At 46.0% G+C, this 16,149-nt stretch overlaps 1 protein-coding gene across 2 annotated transcripts in view; it reads left to right on the top strand.

Annotated features, from left to right (window-relative positions):
• The window catches only part of IGSF11 (immunoglobulin superfamily member 11), a 104,582-nt gene extending 90,788 nt beyond the window's left edge, over positions 1-13,794 (top strand). For both annotated transcript variants that reach the window (XM_041464060.1, XM_041464061.1), the window contains exons 2-7: positions 6,370-6,533; positions 7,716-7,923; positions 8,705-8,860; positions 9,870-9,992; positions 10,225-10,375; positions 10,995-13,794. In XM_041464060.1, the coding sequence (XP_041319994.1) occupies positions 6,370-6,533; positions 7,716-7,923; positions 8,705-8,860; positions 9,870-9,992; positions 10,225-10,375; positions 10,995-11,445 (1,253 nt within the window). In that variant the 3' untranslated portion in view covers positions 11,446-13,794. The remainder of the gene's footprint in view (positions 1-6,369; positions 6,534-7,715; positions 7,924-8,704; positions 8,861-9,869; positions 9,993-10,224; positions 10,376-10,994) is intronic.
• The last annotated feature ends 2,355 nt before the right edge of the window (positions 13,795-16,149 follow it).

Genomic DNA, 16,149 nt, shown 5'->3' with positions numbered 1-16,149 from the left:
AGTAGGGTCAGTGTGATCAGCATAGTTTTGGCGGTACTGAACAGCTAGTCCAGTTCTTGGCAAGAAACACTGCAGGGCTGAACTTCAATACCCTGACGCTGTCTTTTCTCCCTGGGTTAGTGTCTGCTAGCCTGCCTATCCTACAGGTTGGGCAGCAATCCTGAGATTACTCTTACTAGAATAAAATGGATCTTTTCACTTGGGAGGCTCTATGCTGGGGGGATGATTTGATACCACCAGCTGTGTCTGATGGTTTCTTCAGGGATAAAGGTGCCTATTGATCTGCATTTAACAGGAATGCTAACACTACAAACACCTCAGAGGAAAAGTTAGCATCAGTATAGTTTTAACACCTGTTTTACAGAGACCTTGCTCTAAACCATGCTAGATGGGATGGTTTTCCTGCTGTTTGTTCCAGTCTGTCCTGCAGAGCCAGCAAAGATAGTAAGGGGAGTGTTGGAAATTATTTTGCCTTATACACTGTTCCATTGTCCCCCACAGGTTACTATCCCATTGCTAGACCTGTCAGCCACTTTTTTAACATGTGCTCTCAAAATGGGGCACAGAAGCAATCTCCCTATGAATGTCTGGAGCAAACTTTGCCCTCTTGCTGTGAGCTGGCAGGGGGACTATTGTTTGTTGGAGCCCTTCCTTCCTCACTCCATTACTCCCACTACTATTGTTCCAAGGAGGTTTCTACCAAGCATCCTTCCCAGGCAAATTTGTGCTAGGGCACCTTGGACCCAGGATGCAGTCTACTATGACAGTGTGAATCTGTCCCAAATACCTGTTCTGCAGAATGACTTTGGAGCCTGGAAGTTTTTCCATGGTAGAATTTCCTTAGTGAACTGGAAATAGTCTAGCTGTGCATAAATTCAGATCTGTGCTCCATTGCAGTGCTTGGTGGTGTTGTTTCCCTAAGCAGGGTGGAGTCTACTGCAGGCTGCCTCCAGACACTAGGCTGGGTAAATACTGTGTTTGGTTAGAGTCTGACCTAGCAAGCATATCACATCCAGAATGAAGCAGGATACACAGTCCCTGGTGAGAATGGGCAAGACCAGTATTTAAGCATCTTGTTGAGCAGAGTTTGGATGCTGTCATATCGTGCTGGATAACTTCAATGTTTCCTCTGTTTGCAACTGCAAGCCAGGCTCCTTCAGGGTCTTTTGAGTGTTTGCTGAAGAGGCAGGTCCTATGGCAGGTGTACTGCCTGCTTCTGTTTCCGTCTCTTCCTGCTGTGAGTCACTCCTTCCTGGGTTGTAGGTTTTGCTGCTGCTCAGTGTGCTGGGCTGGCAGTGTACCTCAGCTCATTCAGGGTGGAAGACATTTCTCTTCTTTAGCACAGAGGGTAGCTTTGGTCCCAGACTCAGAGACGTGAGGCAGGCAAAAGGCACAGCAATTTGTATTTTCCTTTCATCTCAGGAAAAAGACTGCTCTGCAGTTTCTCCCTCCATTGCCTGCGGTTGCCAGATGGAACATTGTGCTTCTAACCTATTCTGAAAACTTCTGTGTGACCTCATCTTTGCCTCTTTAACAAGGGACCCAAAATGTCATACTGGCAAAGGTATCTTCCCCAGCATGTGGCAACAGGATTGCTAATTGCGCTGGGACCGGCAGGAGCCATTCCAGCCATTCCCTGGGTTTCAGATGCAAGCTGAATCAGCTTGAAGCTTTATTCTCATTTTCCCCACAGTGGCACACATTTCTGCACATTTTCCCTTGAGGTCTGGAGCTGCAGAATGCACAAAGCTGAGGGTTTCTTACATCCCCTTCACACCTTCTTCCCTCCTTCCTCCCCTGGCCATTTGCTTCCCTGGCTTGCCAGCACTGCAGAGTGAACCTGTACTCTGGTCTCTACTTTTGGGTATCAGGAGTTTGCTGCTAGCAAGTGCCAAAATCTGCTGATTCTGCTGGAGATCTCTGGAAGAAAGGTGTGGCAGTGAGTGGGAGCTGGGAACATTTTTCTACCAACTTAGAATGAGTCAAAGTGCTTAGATTTGCCCATGTATTTCAGCTTCACTGTATCTGGTATATTCTGAAAACTCTGTGAATCTTGCAACCCCTCTAGGGCAGCTAGAAAATGTGGCAGCATCTGACTTCTCCTTACACCCACCAGGGAGGGCAATGTATGCTGTGGGACTGTGTCCCATGTGCTTGTGTCATGATGTATAAACTACCTACACAGACTCCTTCATGCTTACCGGGGAGGGAGCTGAGGTGCTACTTGGAAAAGCAGGACCAGCAGCAGCAGCAGCATCGAGCCATCAAAAATGAAATCAGTTCTGTTGCCAGAATAATTACTTGATCCTAAAAATGTGAAGAAATTCTGAAAGAGCCTCTGCAGCCAAAACATTCTTCTGCTGACTGGTTTGCTGATAGGGGACAGAAAAATGGAGCATCCCTTCCAATTAGTGATGGGAGCTTGCTGCCTCAGGATCAAAGGAGAACACTGTTTGCTGAATCAAGCTAAGATCAAAGTGTCCTACGTACAGGAAGGGCCCATTCCTCTTTCTGCTGACAGTGGTGTACCCTGCTCATCCTCTGGGCATGCTGGTTACAGGGCTGCTTAATTACTAAGTAAGGAGGAGACTGCAGTCACAAGAGAGGGTGTAATGGCCATTGTAATCCAATTCTGAGAGATGATTTGGTGGTGATCGATTCATTGTCTCTCTGAAGTCATTAAACTTCTGAATGCTTAGAAAATACCTGTATTGTGTAACTTTGCAGAAGGAGACTTCTTACAATATCCTTTGCTTTATTTTTTCTGACCTCTTATGTGTAATTTGACTTAGTAGGCTGTATGTGTGTGCATATATCTATATTTGCATTTATATCTACTCAAGGGAATTGAAGTCCTCATTCCTTAGGCTGCATTGAAAAATCCTTATCCCAATAGATATGCTAAATTTGAAATCTCTTTTCCCCTCTCTCCTCTGCCTCCCTCCTCTTGCATTAATACAAATCCACATTTTTGCAATGCCCAATTTTGAAATGTTTAAACACAAATAATTTGGTTGAGTTTACCTAGTAGGTGTCACCCTGGGCATACAGGTTTTTATGTGCATGTGACTTTGTGTGCATCCATCTGTGTTTTGGGCCATGACTGTTAAACGTGTAGAAGAATGCAGTCACAAAGATACTTGCTTAGATGGACAAGTGCATGTGTAAATGTTACATTTTCTAGTAGTCTTGAGAAGTCTTTCAGCTTCTGAAAAGGTTTTGTTCTTTGCTTTTTTGGCTATCTCACTGAGAAAGGAGTCATGTTACAGTACTGCCTGCCCAGTGCTGTGCTAACATACCACCCTACCTCCCCGTTCATGCTGCTGGAAGAGGACTATTGCCTATGTTTCCTCTTGCCTTGTTCAATCTTCTTGTCAGAAGTGGCTGTGTGTGTTTTCCCCAGCTGTAGCCCCGCAGGTGCCACTCAGCTTAGCAAAATGAGTCTTTGTACCGGCCTTGTATACCAAAAGAACCAAAAAAGGGCCAAAGAGCAGTTGGCATGCCCTGGGCTGCCTGAGGTAAAGGCAAGCCTGAGAAGCTGGCTTGCCTAGTGGTTTAACAAGGCAGAGATAGGACAGTGTGGTGAGTGTGGGGGGTGCTCATCTTGCAGGCCATGTTCAAAGCAGCTCCCCTTGACAAGAGAAATGAACAGAGACCTCAGCTCCTCTTTAGTGCTTCCCTGCTCCATGGTGTTCAAATTAAAAGGGATGCTGTGGTGCCTTGATAGGAAAAGGAGATAATGTGGGCTATAGGGTGTTGCAGCATGAGAGTGGGGTACTGGCAGGGAAAATGGAATTTGTGTTTTCTTTAATTTTTGAAATTGCTCATGAGTATATTGGGAAGTTCTCAAATGTAGCAAAAAGTATTTTTACGGTGAATAAATTATGCATGTTCTATTTTAGTGTTTTTATTATTCTGCAGGATGTTTACAATCAACTAATAATAAATATTAGGAGTAGGAAGAGGGTGATTAGACATGAAAACCTCATCATCTTGATGACTGAGTGATTGATGTAACTAATCCTGCAAAGCAAACTGCAAAGTCTGACTTTTCCAGTAAATTGGAACACTCACACTTAAGTATTACTTTTTCTGAATGACAAGAATTTGAATGTGTGGGTTTTTCATGGAATGGAAAGTGGAAGGGATAAGGAATGAGGCTGAAAAATGCACAGTGCTGTTCCAAATTAGATGAGTAGTTTCTTTTCCTCTCCTGGAGAGGATCTCATTAAATCTACACTGAACATAACACAACTTCCTGTACCATGTTGGAGAGAGATGTCAATCCAATAGTTGTTCAAATCATTGTGACTCCCTGCACACTGGTTAGCACATGCATGATGCTAGGCTGGATGAGTAGTCATGGCAAGACAGCCTTCAAATTTCAGCCTGCAGAAAAGACAATTCCTTGTTGGAGTCACATTCAGCAAGAGAGATCTCCAAAGTTGACATGGATCACTTCTGGGCTTTGGGCTACTGCCACTGCCTGGCCAGCCATAAGAAAATGAGGAGTTCAAATCCATTCCCGGCCTGTTGTTCACAGACACAGCTGGAAGGCAGATGCCTTGTGATAAAGGTGATGCTTATTACTGGCTCTTCAAGTTATTTACTTCTGCTTGCTACTGACAGACTTGCATAGGAGATTGATGGATTAAGCTTCCACCAGCTGTTTCTCATCCAGCCACCTAATTCTCTGAGATGTTAGCACTAGAGATTAACTGTTTCCCTAGGAGTTTCCAAAACGTTCCATATTTTAAGTATCCAACGTTTTAAGTATGTCCCAAGACAATGAGGAGCTTTTTTCCCACAAAGTAAGAAACTTGTAAGCTGCACTTGAAGTGGTTAAAGTGGTTCCATATTTTTAAGTATGTCCCAAGACAATGAGGAGCTTTTTTCCCACAAAGAAACTTGTAAGCTTCACTTGAAGTGGCTAAAGTAAAATTTTGTCTGACTCTGTTCTGAAGCATTTCTGAGCCTCCCCGAACTACTTGGGGCTTTAAAGGTAGGAGATGTGGAGGAAGGAATGGAAGTTTGGAGGAGGTGACTGAGTATTTGCCAACTCCCGGAGTACTGCAACTCTGGAGCAGTCAGTTCAAACACCAGAACACATGGAAGGCTGTGCAAGTGCTAGAGTCTTTGGGTTTGTAGCATCTGAAGCTCAGCACTTTCAGGCTCTGGTGCTGCATTTCTACATTAGGCAGTCTAGGAAGGATCTCAGCAGACAAGCATGTGGGAGACACTCACCTTTTCTTCAGATGTTGGCCTGATCGATATCTTGGTAGTTCAGATAGAAAACTCTCCTCATGAAGCATTTCACCTTCAGCAAACCACTGTCTCTCGGCAGAAAATAGAAACTTTGCAGGTAGCCCTTCCTGGATTCAGCAAGAGAATAGGGTGGTCTGCAGACAGCACCTGGATGTTAGCAGTATTCTGCTGTTGCCTTGGAGCTTGGAAACTCCTTGCCTTCTTCTCTAGCATCCTCCCACATGCTTTGAACAAGAAAATGGTGAGCTGTCATATAGAGACATAGCTTTTTGGAGTCAATATTTTGATTTTGTGGAGAAAAATGGTTTAAAGCATTTTAGTGCTACTTAAAGTGGTGGTGGAGACCCCTTGGCTAGTTTCATTTGACAAGATTTTGGTGGTAGGAACAGAGATATTTCCCTGTGTGACTTGCAGTCTTGAAATGACAGCCTTGAGCTGCTGTACTGGGAAGGTGGGGCTTATCAGGCTTTTGTCTTTGACCAGTCTATGTGGAATGCAAAGAAGTGAATGGTGGAAAATCTGGAAAATAAATGAAATTTGATGAGATCCTCCATTAGCAATAGTAATTTTTCATCAGCTACATAGAAATTACTGGACTGGAAAATATTTCAACTTTTAACCCTTTAAATTAAAAATATTGTTAAAATACTTCTTGTCTTGCTGTACTTCATAAGACATAAAAGTGGGAGGAGAACTGTGTTTCTTGGTTAATATTGCAGTTTTTTTTCTCTTTCCCTGATGTTTGGTATCATTAAGATTGATGGGTTTGAAAACGTATCTCTTTCTCTTAGACACAGCTTGGTTGTTCTTATAGCTTTTTGCCTGTTGCCAAAAAAATCACTACTGTTCTCAGAGGCTCTGAAACTAGAGTGCCCCCACTTAAAAGGACCACATATCTACATTTGTCTGTACAAAATGTCTGCATGAGAACAGAGTGATCTGTGAGGAGGGAATATAATTCCTTTTAGACTGATGTAATAGGGTACAGTTGTGTAGGAATGGGATACTGTGTTATGATCTGCAAGTGTATGGGGCCACCTGCAGTTCTTTGATCTGTGGGTCCTTCTCCTGAAATGCTTGAATTGTGTGTCCTTCTCTTTCCAGGTCTGGTGTGTCCTCTGGAGGTGTCAGTCAGTTCAGGGAGTATCCAGGTTGCCCGAGGCCAGACAGCAGTGTTGCCCTGCACCTTCACCACTAATGCTGCTCTCACTAACCTTAATGTCATCTGGATGGTCATTCCTCTTTCCAACGCCAACCAGCCTCAACAGGTAGGTCTTTTCTTACGGGAGCGGGTATTTCCTTGAGGCTTTCCTGTTCCCCACCGTGTTCTGGATGTAGGCCCTCTATAATGCTGAGTCTATGGCTGTTCCAGAACTTCATTGTCCCTTCGCTGCTGAACGTGCCTTCTGGGTATCACATGAACCCGTTTTCTTCTATGTTCTGTTAACAGATGCACGTTGTGTCCTTGCCTGGATGTGCAGCTGGGGCAAGTGTATGTGATACTGTGCTGTTGCCCTGGGCCTCTGGTGGTTTGTGTGCTCAAAAGAGCACAGGAGATGTAATCCAGGTTTTGGTGCACAGGATGTGGAATTTGGAGGGCCTGGGAGTAGCTGCAGCTTTAAGCTTGTGAAATCTATGTAAAATGTCCTCTAACACAACTTCTCATAGAGTCATTGTCCCTTTTAATTCCCTTCTTATTTTTTCACTGTAGCTTTTGCAAGTCCATTCTTATAAATACTAGCAAATGAGAGTATATAATGGTGGGACAAGAATCATAACCTGAGATATGCTGACCTGTTTTTTGCCCACATACTCTGACAACAGAAGAATGCCATTTCTCTGAAATACATCTTGGGTCACACTGCCCTGATCACATTTGGTATTCAGTGTGAGAACCTGCACTGAAGAAAACTTGCCCCTCAGGGACTTGGTCTGAGCACAATCTGACTGGCGGAGGTTGTGCAGGTTCAAAGGTTGCACTGCCTGTCATTCAGCTCATCTCAAAGATCTTCAGTAAGCCATGTCAAATCATGGCAGGATCTTACTGACAGAGACTCAAAATTATACTGTCCACTGGGCAGATGCTTTTCTTCTAAGTATTCACTGACCTGCAGAGAGCCTCTGCTTCTGTACATTGATCCTGTCCAGACAGGTAATGACTATCATGTGAAGGAGGCTGGTATTGCCAATCCAGCTGTGCCAGAAGATTTGGGTATCTTTCTGGTCTGTTACCTTTACGAACATTTTTATTGATGTAAAATGGGCTACAGAGTGTGTTCCAATGGTGTTTTGGAAAAAACACCATTGCTAGGATGTATATTGAGGTTTGGTTATTCAGAGATCTTTCAGTAACTGGTCCTTTTGGCTTTGGAAGCTCATGTTTTGCTTGCTGTTCTTCCTCCTTGCTCAGCTACTGCAGAGTGTTGTTTGAACCTTCCTTTCTTTTCCAGGTTATTCTCTACCAAGGGGGTCAGATCTTTGGTGGTGCACCCCAGTTCTACGGGCGAGTGGGGTTTGCTGTGACAATGCCAACCACCAGTGCCTCCATCTTCATCAACAACACTCAGCTATCGGATACTGGCACCTACCAGTGTTTGGTCAACAATCTTCCCGACAGAGGCGTCAGGAATATTGGAGTCATTGGACTTACTGTCTTGGGTGTGTTTATTGGTATTATTTGGGGGGGGGGGGGGGGGGAGACAGGGACAAGGACAAGGACAAGGGAGACAGTGCATCACGAGCAACACAGTACTTTGTGCCTTTGAGCCCACAGACATCCTGTGGTGAGGAATGGGCTGCCTTGTGGATACTGTAGGAGTTCGTAGGGCAAAATGACTTCATATGCAGGCAGTGTGTAATGAAGTTTTAAAATATGGTGGAGAGAAAGTTTTTGTGGTGGTATTGTGATATGGAGATGCAAAGTAGCAAAAATAAAGTATGAGAGGATCCTGGAGGGCTTTGGTGCACAGCAACAGGAGGAGAGAATGAGTTTATCTCTTTGCTTCCTTTCCATGAAAACTGTTAGTTCTGGATGCTCCCATTGATGCTAAATGCTCCAAAGTGCATGCCATTGTTGGGATATGAAAGCAAAACCTAATCACAGTAAATTTTGTGTGCAGTTCTGTTAACTTTCACCATCCTTGCTGTCTCAAAGACAGAAATATTCACCTTTTTTTCAAGGGAGGGATCTAAGAGAACTGGGTCCTGTGCAAGTCAGCATTAGTCTGTAACCCCGATAGGCTGGTGGGTCAGGAATCTTTGTGTGAATTGTCTCCCCCCAAACCATAATGAGTTCTTGTCTGCTGCCTCATTCTTGTCCCCTTGACAGCTCATGCTACTGTCCTTGCTTTACCCAGCAGCACATGTCCAGAGTGAGCCTGCATTCCACTGTTTGGTCACATTTCCTGATTTGCTATCACCTTTCCCTCTTCTCTCGCAGTTCCTCCTTCTGCCCCGCTTTGCAGAATCCAGGGGTCCCTGGACGTGGGCAGCGATATCACACTGACCTGCAGCTCGGAAGAAGGCATCCCCCGGCCAACATACCTCTGGGAGAAACTGGACAATGTCCCCAAGTTGCCCCCAACTGCCACACAAGGTGCTCATTCTGTTGACTATTCTCTTATTTCCCAGGTGGCAGCCTGGGCTGTCCCTTGTCTGAGCTGCCAGAGGTGGCATGGTTCATTAAGAGTCTGCCATCATTTGCATGGTCCCTTTATTGGAACGAAGATTCCTAAAGCCCACGGTAGATGCGGTAACCTCCAGAGGCCACTTAAATTTTAAGGTCCAGAAACATGTTCCCCACTGAGAAACACGGATTGGGTTGAATGGAAGAGAAAGAGAGTGATTTCTAGATGTTGGCATATGGCTGGAAATTTCAGCTGCCAACTCACCTGCATTTTAAACCAAATGAAAGACTTATAGAATGGAAGCGGGGAAAAGAGAGGCAGAATCATCCCGGGAAAATATGGCCAGCTTCTCACAGTTCTCCATCAAGAACTGATGCCACAGTTCTCCAGTAAATTACTTCCAGAGCTGCTTTTGAGATGTATGGAGAAGCAGGGCTCTGATCAAACCGGTGTTTCCCAGCATCAAGTCCCACCCTTAGGTTTTCTTAGCCTAGGTGTCCTGATCAAATACTGATAGCTGTACTTTTGCCCTTTATCTTGCTATATTTTAAGAATATGCCACCTTTCAGTTTCATATAATTCAGGAATGAGGAATATTGGCAGAGCAGGAGATGGGGAGCCCAGGGATGGGAGAGTATGGGCTCTGCAGAGCAAGATTGAATTCAACAAGTAGATCTGGGTATAGGTAATTTTGCATCTCTTTCTTCTCTGTTCTCGCACAACAGTGAGAGTCCCAAGCTTTCATCTGCAGAAATTCCTCCATAAGATGAGAAAGAAACATCTAGTGTAAGCTCCTTAAGGCCTAATCTTGTCTCTGTGTGTGTATGTGCACGCACAATGCTTCCATCTAAAGGTTATTTCCCAATTTATTTCTCTCTTAATAGTCTCACACCAAAATTCTCTATTTGCTGGCTTTGCCTTTGCATGGTTTTCCTCAAGTGGGGGAGGGATTTAAATCCTTCTTTTCTCTCTGACTAGACCAAGTCCAGGGCACTGTCACTCTCCGAAATATCAGCACTGTGTCCTCAGGTCTTTACCAATGTGTGGCTTCTAATGCCATTGGAACCAGCACTTGCCTTCTGGACCTGCAAGTCATTGCACGTAAGTATTTTGCCAGGAGAGGCTTGGCCACCTGTTTCTGTCTTGTGACAGTAAGGTGTGTAACCATGTTTGCTGTGAGCCACCACATGCCTCTCTATCAGAAGACAATCATGCCCTGGAATGGGAAACATTGCCTTTCTCCCCTCCCAAGCCATGGCAGCTTCATGTGCTTACAGATGGCCACAGCCCATCCCTGATTTCTTCTCCATGCTCTGTTCAATCATCTCCACAGCTCACCCGCGGAGTATCGGCCTGATTGCAGGAGCAGTGGCCACAGGTGCCGTTGTGCTCGTTGTTTGCATTGTGTTGGTGGCTGTAGCACTGTTCTACTGGAAAAATAAACACAAAGAAGAAGAAGAGGAGGAAATTCCCAATGAGATAAGGTAAGGTTCAGGGAAAGCTGGTGATGGGGGACCTCCAAGCAAAAGCTGTGGCTGACAGGAGTGAAATTGGAAGCCTCATTTTTGTTAATCCTGGGTGTGTTCCCCTGGGTCAGGGGAAGATGTCCATATATATTCAGAAAATGGAGGGAGAAATGAAGAATTGTAACAATACATTTTGTTTTCAGTATTGCCTTTAATGCCTTTAATCCCTCTGCCAGCAAGAGGGATGGGACTTTGTGTTGTTACCTCTGTAGGAGAGTGATGTGGTGGGAATTCTGACCCATAATGCCAGACAGTGATAGCTAAAAAGCTCTGGAGCTGTGATATTCTCTGGTCACAGAGGTTACAGTCACAGCTATCACTCTCTGGCACTGCCTGACTTTCTTTGTAGACACATGAGCATGGGTCATTTGCCTCAGTGGCAAATTTGGCACCTGGAGCACACAGGTAGGTCCTGCAGAGAGGGATGAGCGAACAGGCCAAGGAGCAATGCTGATTCACAGTGGCGCTGTCCTTCTCCTTGAATCGATGGGTTGACCCCAGCATGGTAGTTAGGGGTGGGGGTGTTGGACAAGTGGGCCAGTGTCCTCCATATGCCCTCACACCTTCTCCTTCCCAGGGAGGATGACCTGCCACCCAAATGCTCCTCTGCCACAAAGACGTTCCACGCTGATGCGTCCTCATCGGAGAACGACACCCTCACCTCCTCCAACACCTACAACAGCCGCTACTGGAACGACCCCAAAGCCAACCACGCCACAGACTCCTTCACCCGCTTCAGCAACAGCAACGATGCTCACCAGCCTCCCTTCTCCCGCTCAGGGAGCACGAGTGCCCGCCCCGTCTATGCCAATGGCGGCCACCCATCCCCGGCTCCCCCTAAGACACTGGTGGTGACGGCCAGCACGGCGCCGTCGCCTCAGGAGGTGATCCGGAGCAATGGCTCCGTCAGCAGGAAGCCGCGGCTGCCGCACACCCGTTCCTATGCAGTCAGCCAGGCCACGCTGGAGCGGATCGGGGCTGTCCCCGTCATGGTGCCCGCCCAGAGCCGGGCTGGCTCCCTGGTGTAGGACCGAGTTGGCAGCTGAGAGCTGAGCAAGGGGCTTCTCATCCCTGGTGGGGTGAAGAGACCCTACTCCTTCCTGAAAGGCAGCGAGGCGGTGGGGGGGTCACACACTTACCTCTCACCTGCCCTCCCCTCTCGAGGCTGCTGCCAGCTGGTGGGACAGCCCGGGCCAAGCCGCTTTCCCCCCAGCTGCTGGAGCTCCTCGTGCCAATGGACGCCACAGATGTGCCAAGGCCAGAGGAGCAGGGAGGTTGGGACATGCTCCCGGGCTGCTGGGCCCCAGCTGGGACATGCACTCGAGCCTGACCCTGGGGGCACTTTTGCTTTTATTTCCTGTTGGTTTTGTTGGGGACTGATTCCATTCATTTGTGTCTTTCAGGGAGGGTCGGGAGATATATATATATATTATTTTTTTCCATTGTTGTTGCTGTTTTGTTTCCAAGAGGATGACGACCTGTGTTGGGGCAGGGAAGGCTGTGCAGCCCCAGCTTCCCAAGGCCCTGGCTCTGCTGTTGGATTAGGGAGTACTGTGCACTGAGGCTGGGTTTGGGGAGGCATGGGACAGGCTGGAGGGGCGAGATGAAGGCACAGCCACCAGCCCAGGCAAAGGGATGGTTGGGTGAGGGTGTGGGCCAGGAAGCATTTGTCTTTGTTTTTGCAGTTCTTTCCCCCACCTCAGCACACACAGACACACAGAGGCACACACACACACAGACACAAGCGGATCCTCAGACTGGGTGTTTCTCCTGCACTAGGTTGGAGTGCCACCAGAGCCCCATGTATAGCTGTGGAGGATGCAGCCGTCTGAGCATCTTTCCCTGAGACACTTGGTGCAGGGCAAGGCTGCACCGCTGCTGCTGTTGCTGCTTCTGCTGCTGCTGCTCTAGGGCTTGGATCTTTTTTTTTCTTTTCTTCGTGTGTTGCTGGGGTTATTCAGGAGGCAGAGAGGGGCAGGATGATGTGATGGAGCATCAGGCAGGTTCATGAGGCCTCCATTGCCCCTGGGCTGCTCTGGTTTAGGGCAAGTGACTTCAAACCCCACAACTTTGATGCATGGTGGATTTTATTCATCAGGCTATGCAGGGCTGGGCAGCATGGCAGGGCTTGGAGCCTTCAGAGAGGCATCAGAGTTTTCATTCCTGCTCTCCCACGTGCACAGACATATTAGCAGGATTTGTTTCCTGCTTTAGAAAGCAGAGGCTTAATGAAAGCCCACACACTATCTCTTTGCCTCTCCCACTTCCCTCAATGTCCTGAGACTGGGTACTGGTGGCATCTGCCAGTGGCCCTGCCATCTCCTTGCAGCCTGGCAGGTGGTTGTGGGTGGCACCTCTACTTTTTTCTATTGCAACTAAATAGCCTTAATCAAAGCCAAGAGTTGAAACCTCTGAAGGAACCTGATGCCATTTGGAGGGCTGGACTGAGGGCTGGGATTTCCTCTCCTAGAGAGCCCTGGTTCAAAGAGGCCACGCCTGGATAGGTATTTTGGCCCTCCTGCATAATGCCAAGCCTTGCACAGGCAAAGGCTCTGATCACCTCAAAAAGCACCAGAGCCCTCCCAGGTCTGCTCTTGGAAAAGCAATGTGGGGAGTCACAGGTGACTTCCATAGTTCTCACATTGGAAAAAGGGTCTGTTTAAGCCAACAGACTCTTCCTCATCCCGTTTCCCTGTCCCAGCACGGCTTTACTTTCCCTAGCAGTGCACAAACCTTGGGCAGGGCCTTCTACCTGAGCAGTAGAAATGCAAGCACAGACCCTGAGGAAGAGGAGGGAGAGGTGAGGGCTGGGTTCCCATGTGGACACACTGGCTTTTTGGGAGACTGGGAGCTCCCAAGCAGCACTAGGTTTGAAGCTTGGCTGAGATTTTGTGCCTTCTTTTCTTAAAATAAAAAATAAAAAAAGAAAGAAAAATGAAAGAAAAAGGAGATAAAAACCCCAAAATCCCTTTCCCCCTCTACAGCACTGCATCCAGAATGTGTGCAAACCCCCCTGGTGGTGCAGGCAGGCGCTTGCTCTGTGTGTGCACACATTTCACTGGAGCAGTCCTGTTTCCTGCCTGTCTGCTCACTTTGCTCTGGGTGGTAGGATTGTTGGGGGAAGAAGAGATGCTTTAGAAACCCTAATGTGGGAAGAAAAAAAAACCCAAAACAATCAAAGAAAAGCCCAGACACATTCTCTCTGCTTTTGTAACAACCCCTGTGTGACATTTACAGGAACACTGCCCTCAGCAGGCGCCCTCCTCTACTGGGAAAGCTCTTCTGGTTCCTACCCTCCATAAGACTGTTTGCTCCTCTTTCTTTGTTCTTTCTAATTGTATAAAATTCAATAAAATTTTATTCATATAAAAAAAGGACTTCTGCCTGCCTGCTGCTGCTTTTTTCTTCCTCCTACCTAATTCTGTAACTACAATGACTTTGGCCATTAATACTTATCCTTGATGTGACTGGCAGTAGGCAGTGACCACGCAACCGAGAGCTGAATGTTATTAGGCCAGCCTATTTGGTAGTGAGCTCTGGTACTAGAGCCTTGTTTTTCTCATTCATAATAGTCTGACACATTGCCCTTGAATGTACAATTTCCCAGGCTTGCAAGGTCGCTACTTCTCTAGACAAAGGTGAGTTTTATTTTCTGTCTTTTGGCAGGGACACCCTATGCTGCTTTGAGTGATGTGGGAAAATGTTTTTTATAATTGCCAAATTTTTCTCTTGTATTGGTTTTGCAATCAAAAACATGTCATGTTTATCCCAGATTCAAAATCTAAGACAATCACTGACTTTCTTTGGCATTTGAATAAATTTGATGGGGGAAACTGTTAGGAATTTCACAGAAGTGCTGATCCCCATAGACAGAGCATGTGAAGTTTCAGTGTCTGAGCATTCACTCTCTCAGGGCATTAGGGGACTGCAAGGAATACACTTCTTAGTCTGTATCAACAGCTGCTATCAGAAGGTTATTATTAGTTAGGGCAACCTGATGTTTTGCCAGGGATTTTGCATTTTTCTCTCCATGTTTCATTTTCTCTATTTCTTCTCTAAAATCCCACAGATATTCTGAGAGTGATTATTAAAGCTAGAAGCCTGCAAATCCAACAGCAGTGGTAACTCAGCCCTGCTGCACATGCATCATATTCTCATTCCTGGGTATTTTTCAAAACCTACTTCCAAATGCTCTTGTAATTGTGTTTTCAGCTATAGACCTTACTGTAAATAAGACAGCTGCATTGCCACTTTCAGGAAGTTGTCATAGGAATCTTAATGTTTCCATTTGTCACCTTTTGATTGTGCAATTTTGATGTGACATTAATAGCATCTTTACATTTTATTCCCATGATAGCCCTGTCAGTATTCTGCTATACTATCCATCCCTTGCCACTGGTTTGCTTCTTACATCATCCTTCTGCACATCTTGTTGATCCAGAGCAGAATTTCCTAGGATGCAGGATGGTTTGCTGAGTTTGTGCAGCACCTGGAATCCAGGTTTGTGCAGCACCTGGAATGCTGGAGTTTTAACTTGTAAATTGTGCCTAGCAAGGCATTGCTGCAAAACAAATAACTAAAAAAAAATAATACCAGTTAGATAACTTGATAGTGCTCCAGAGTTTTAATTTATCACTAAAAGTCAAACAGAAGTTCAAGCTGTTGCAGCAGTAAGTGAATGTCACCACTGAAGTGGTTGAGTTTGCTGACAACCTTCAGCTCCAAATGTGCCATAGGGATTGTCCACCACATGCCATGGATCTTACTTTAAATGTTGGTACCTATGGCTATGTCACCTTCTAGCAAAGAATATCAGAGAGGAACTTGTTCTGAATCAAGGATTAACTGCACTTTTGAGTGCTGAGACAGAAATAACCATGAGAGGATGCTTCACACTTTAGAAGTGGATATCTTTTTAGAGGCTGGTGTAGATGAGAGCTCAGTTAAAAATATTTGGAAAAACTGGTCTGCAGACTGCCAGAAGTTTTTTTTAACTTACGCAGCTTTTGGACTCATATCTGCTGATTCATCTGAACTAAAAAAAAATTAAAATTACTCAGATGCATGCACTTCAACACACTCTTGCTGAAACACAGATGAGTTTCCAGCGGAAACCAGTCTAACAGATGGTATTCTGTCCAAAACTGCCTGGTTTCCCTGTGAGGATGGGGGATGCTCAGGACATCAGTCTTTCTTACATCATGGTTTAGGCCCTCATTAAGAGAACATCAAATCAGGGTAGCCTCAGATGACACCCAGAAGGTAACTGGGTGATTGATGGTACTGGGCGGAGGAAATCAAACTAATATTTTGATATTGGAGGAATTTTCATGATTATCATGGTTTCATCAAGTGCATTGGTAAGCTCTTGCAGGTTACTGGATTTTTCTTGAAAGCAACATTTGGCATCCCAGCCTAATTCACTTCAGGCATGCAAGTGTCCCTCTGTGTCTGCACTGTAACCTGGATCTTCCCAGCCACGGCACCACTGGTTTGTGAGCAAGTGGATGAGTCTGGGCATGTGTCTGCCAGCACCAGGTGAACCCAAAATGGTTCAGCAGATTATCTTATGATGGTCTTGAACATTTCTAGCATGCGGAAAACTGAGGAAGTACATGCCTTTCACAAGCTCACTTCTGAGCAATCCCAAGCACTCACGTTAACTCATGGCCTCTGTTAAACAGAGCAGAGCTGGAGCAGAGCTGTTGTCAGGTTTCTTGATGGCTGAGTTG

This window comes from Pyrgilauda ruficollis, unplaced genomic scaffold (genome assembly GCF_017590135.1).
Source record: "Pyrgilauda ruficollis isolate IOZ18807 unplaced genomic scaffold, ASM1759013v1 scaffold17, whole genome shotgun sequence".
Classification (NCBI taxonomy): domain Eukaryota; kingdom Metazoa; phylum Chordata; class Aves; order Passeriformes; family Passeridae; genus Pyrgilauda; species Pyrgilauda ruficollis.
The sequence above is the reverse complement of the archived record's forward strand: the minus strand, read 5'-3'. Positions and strand labels throughout refer to the sequence as shown.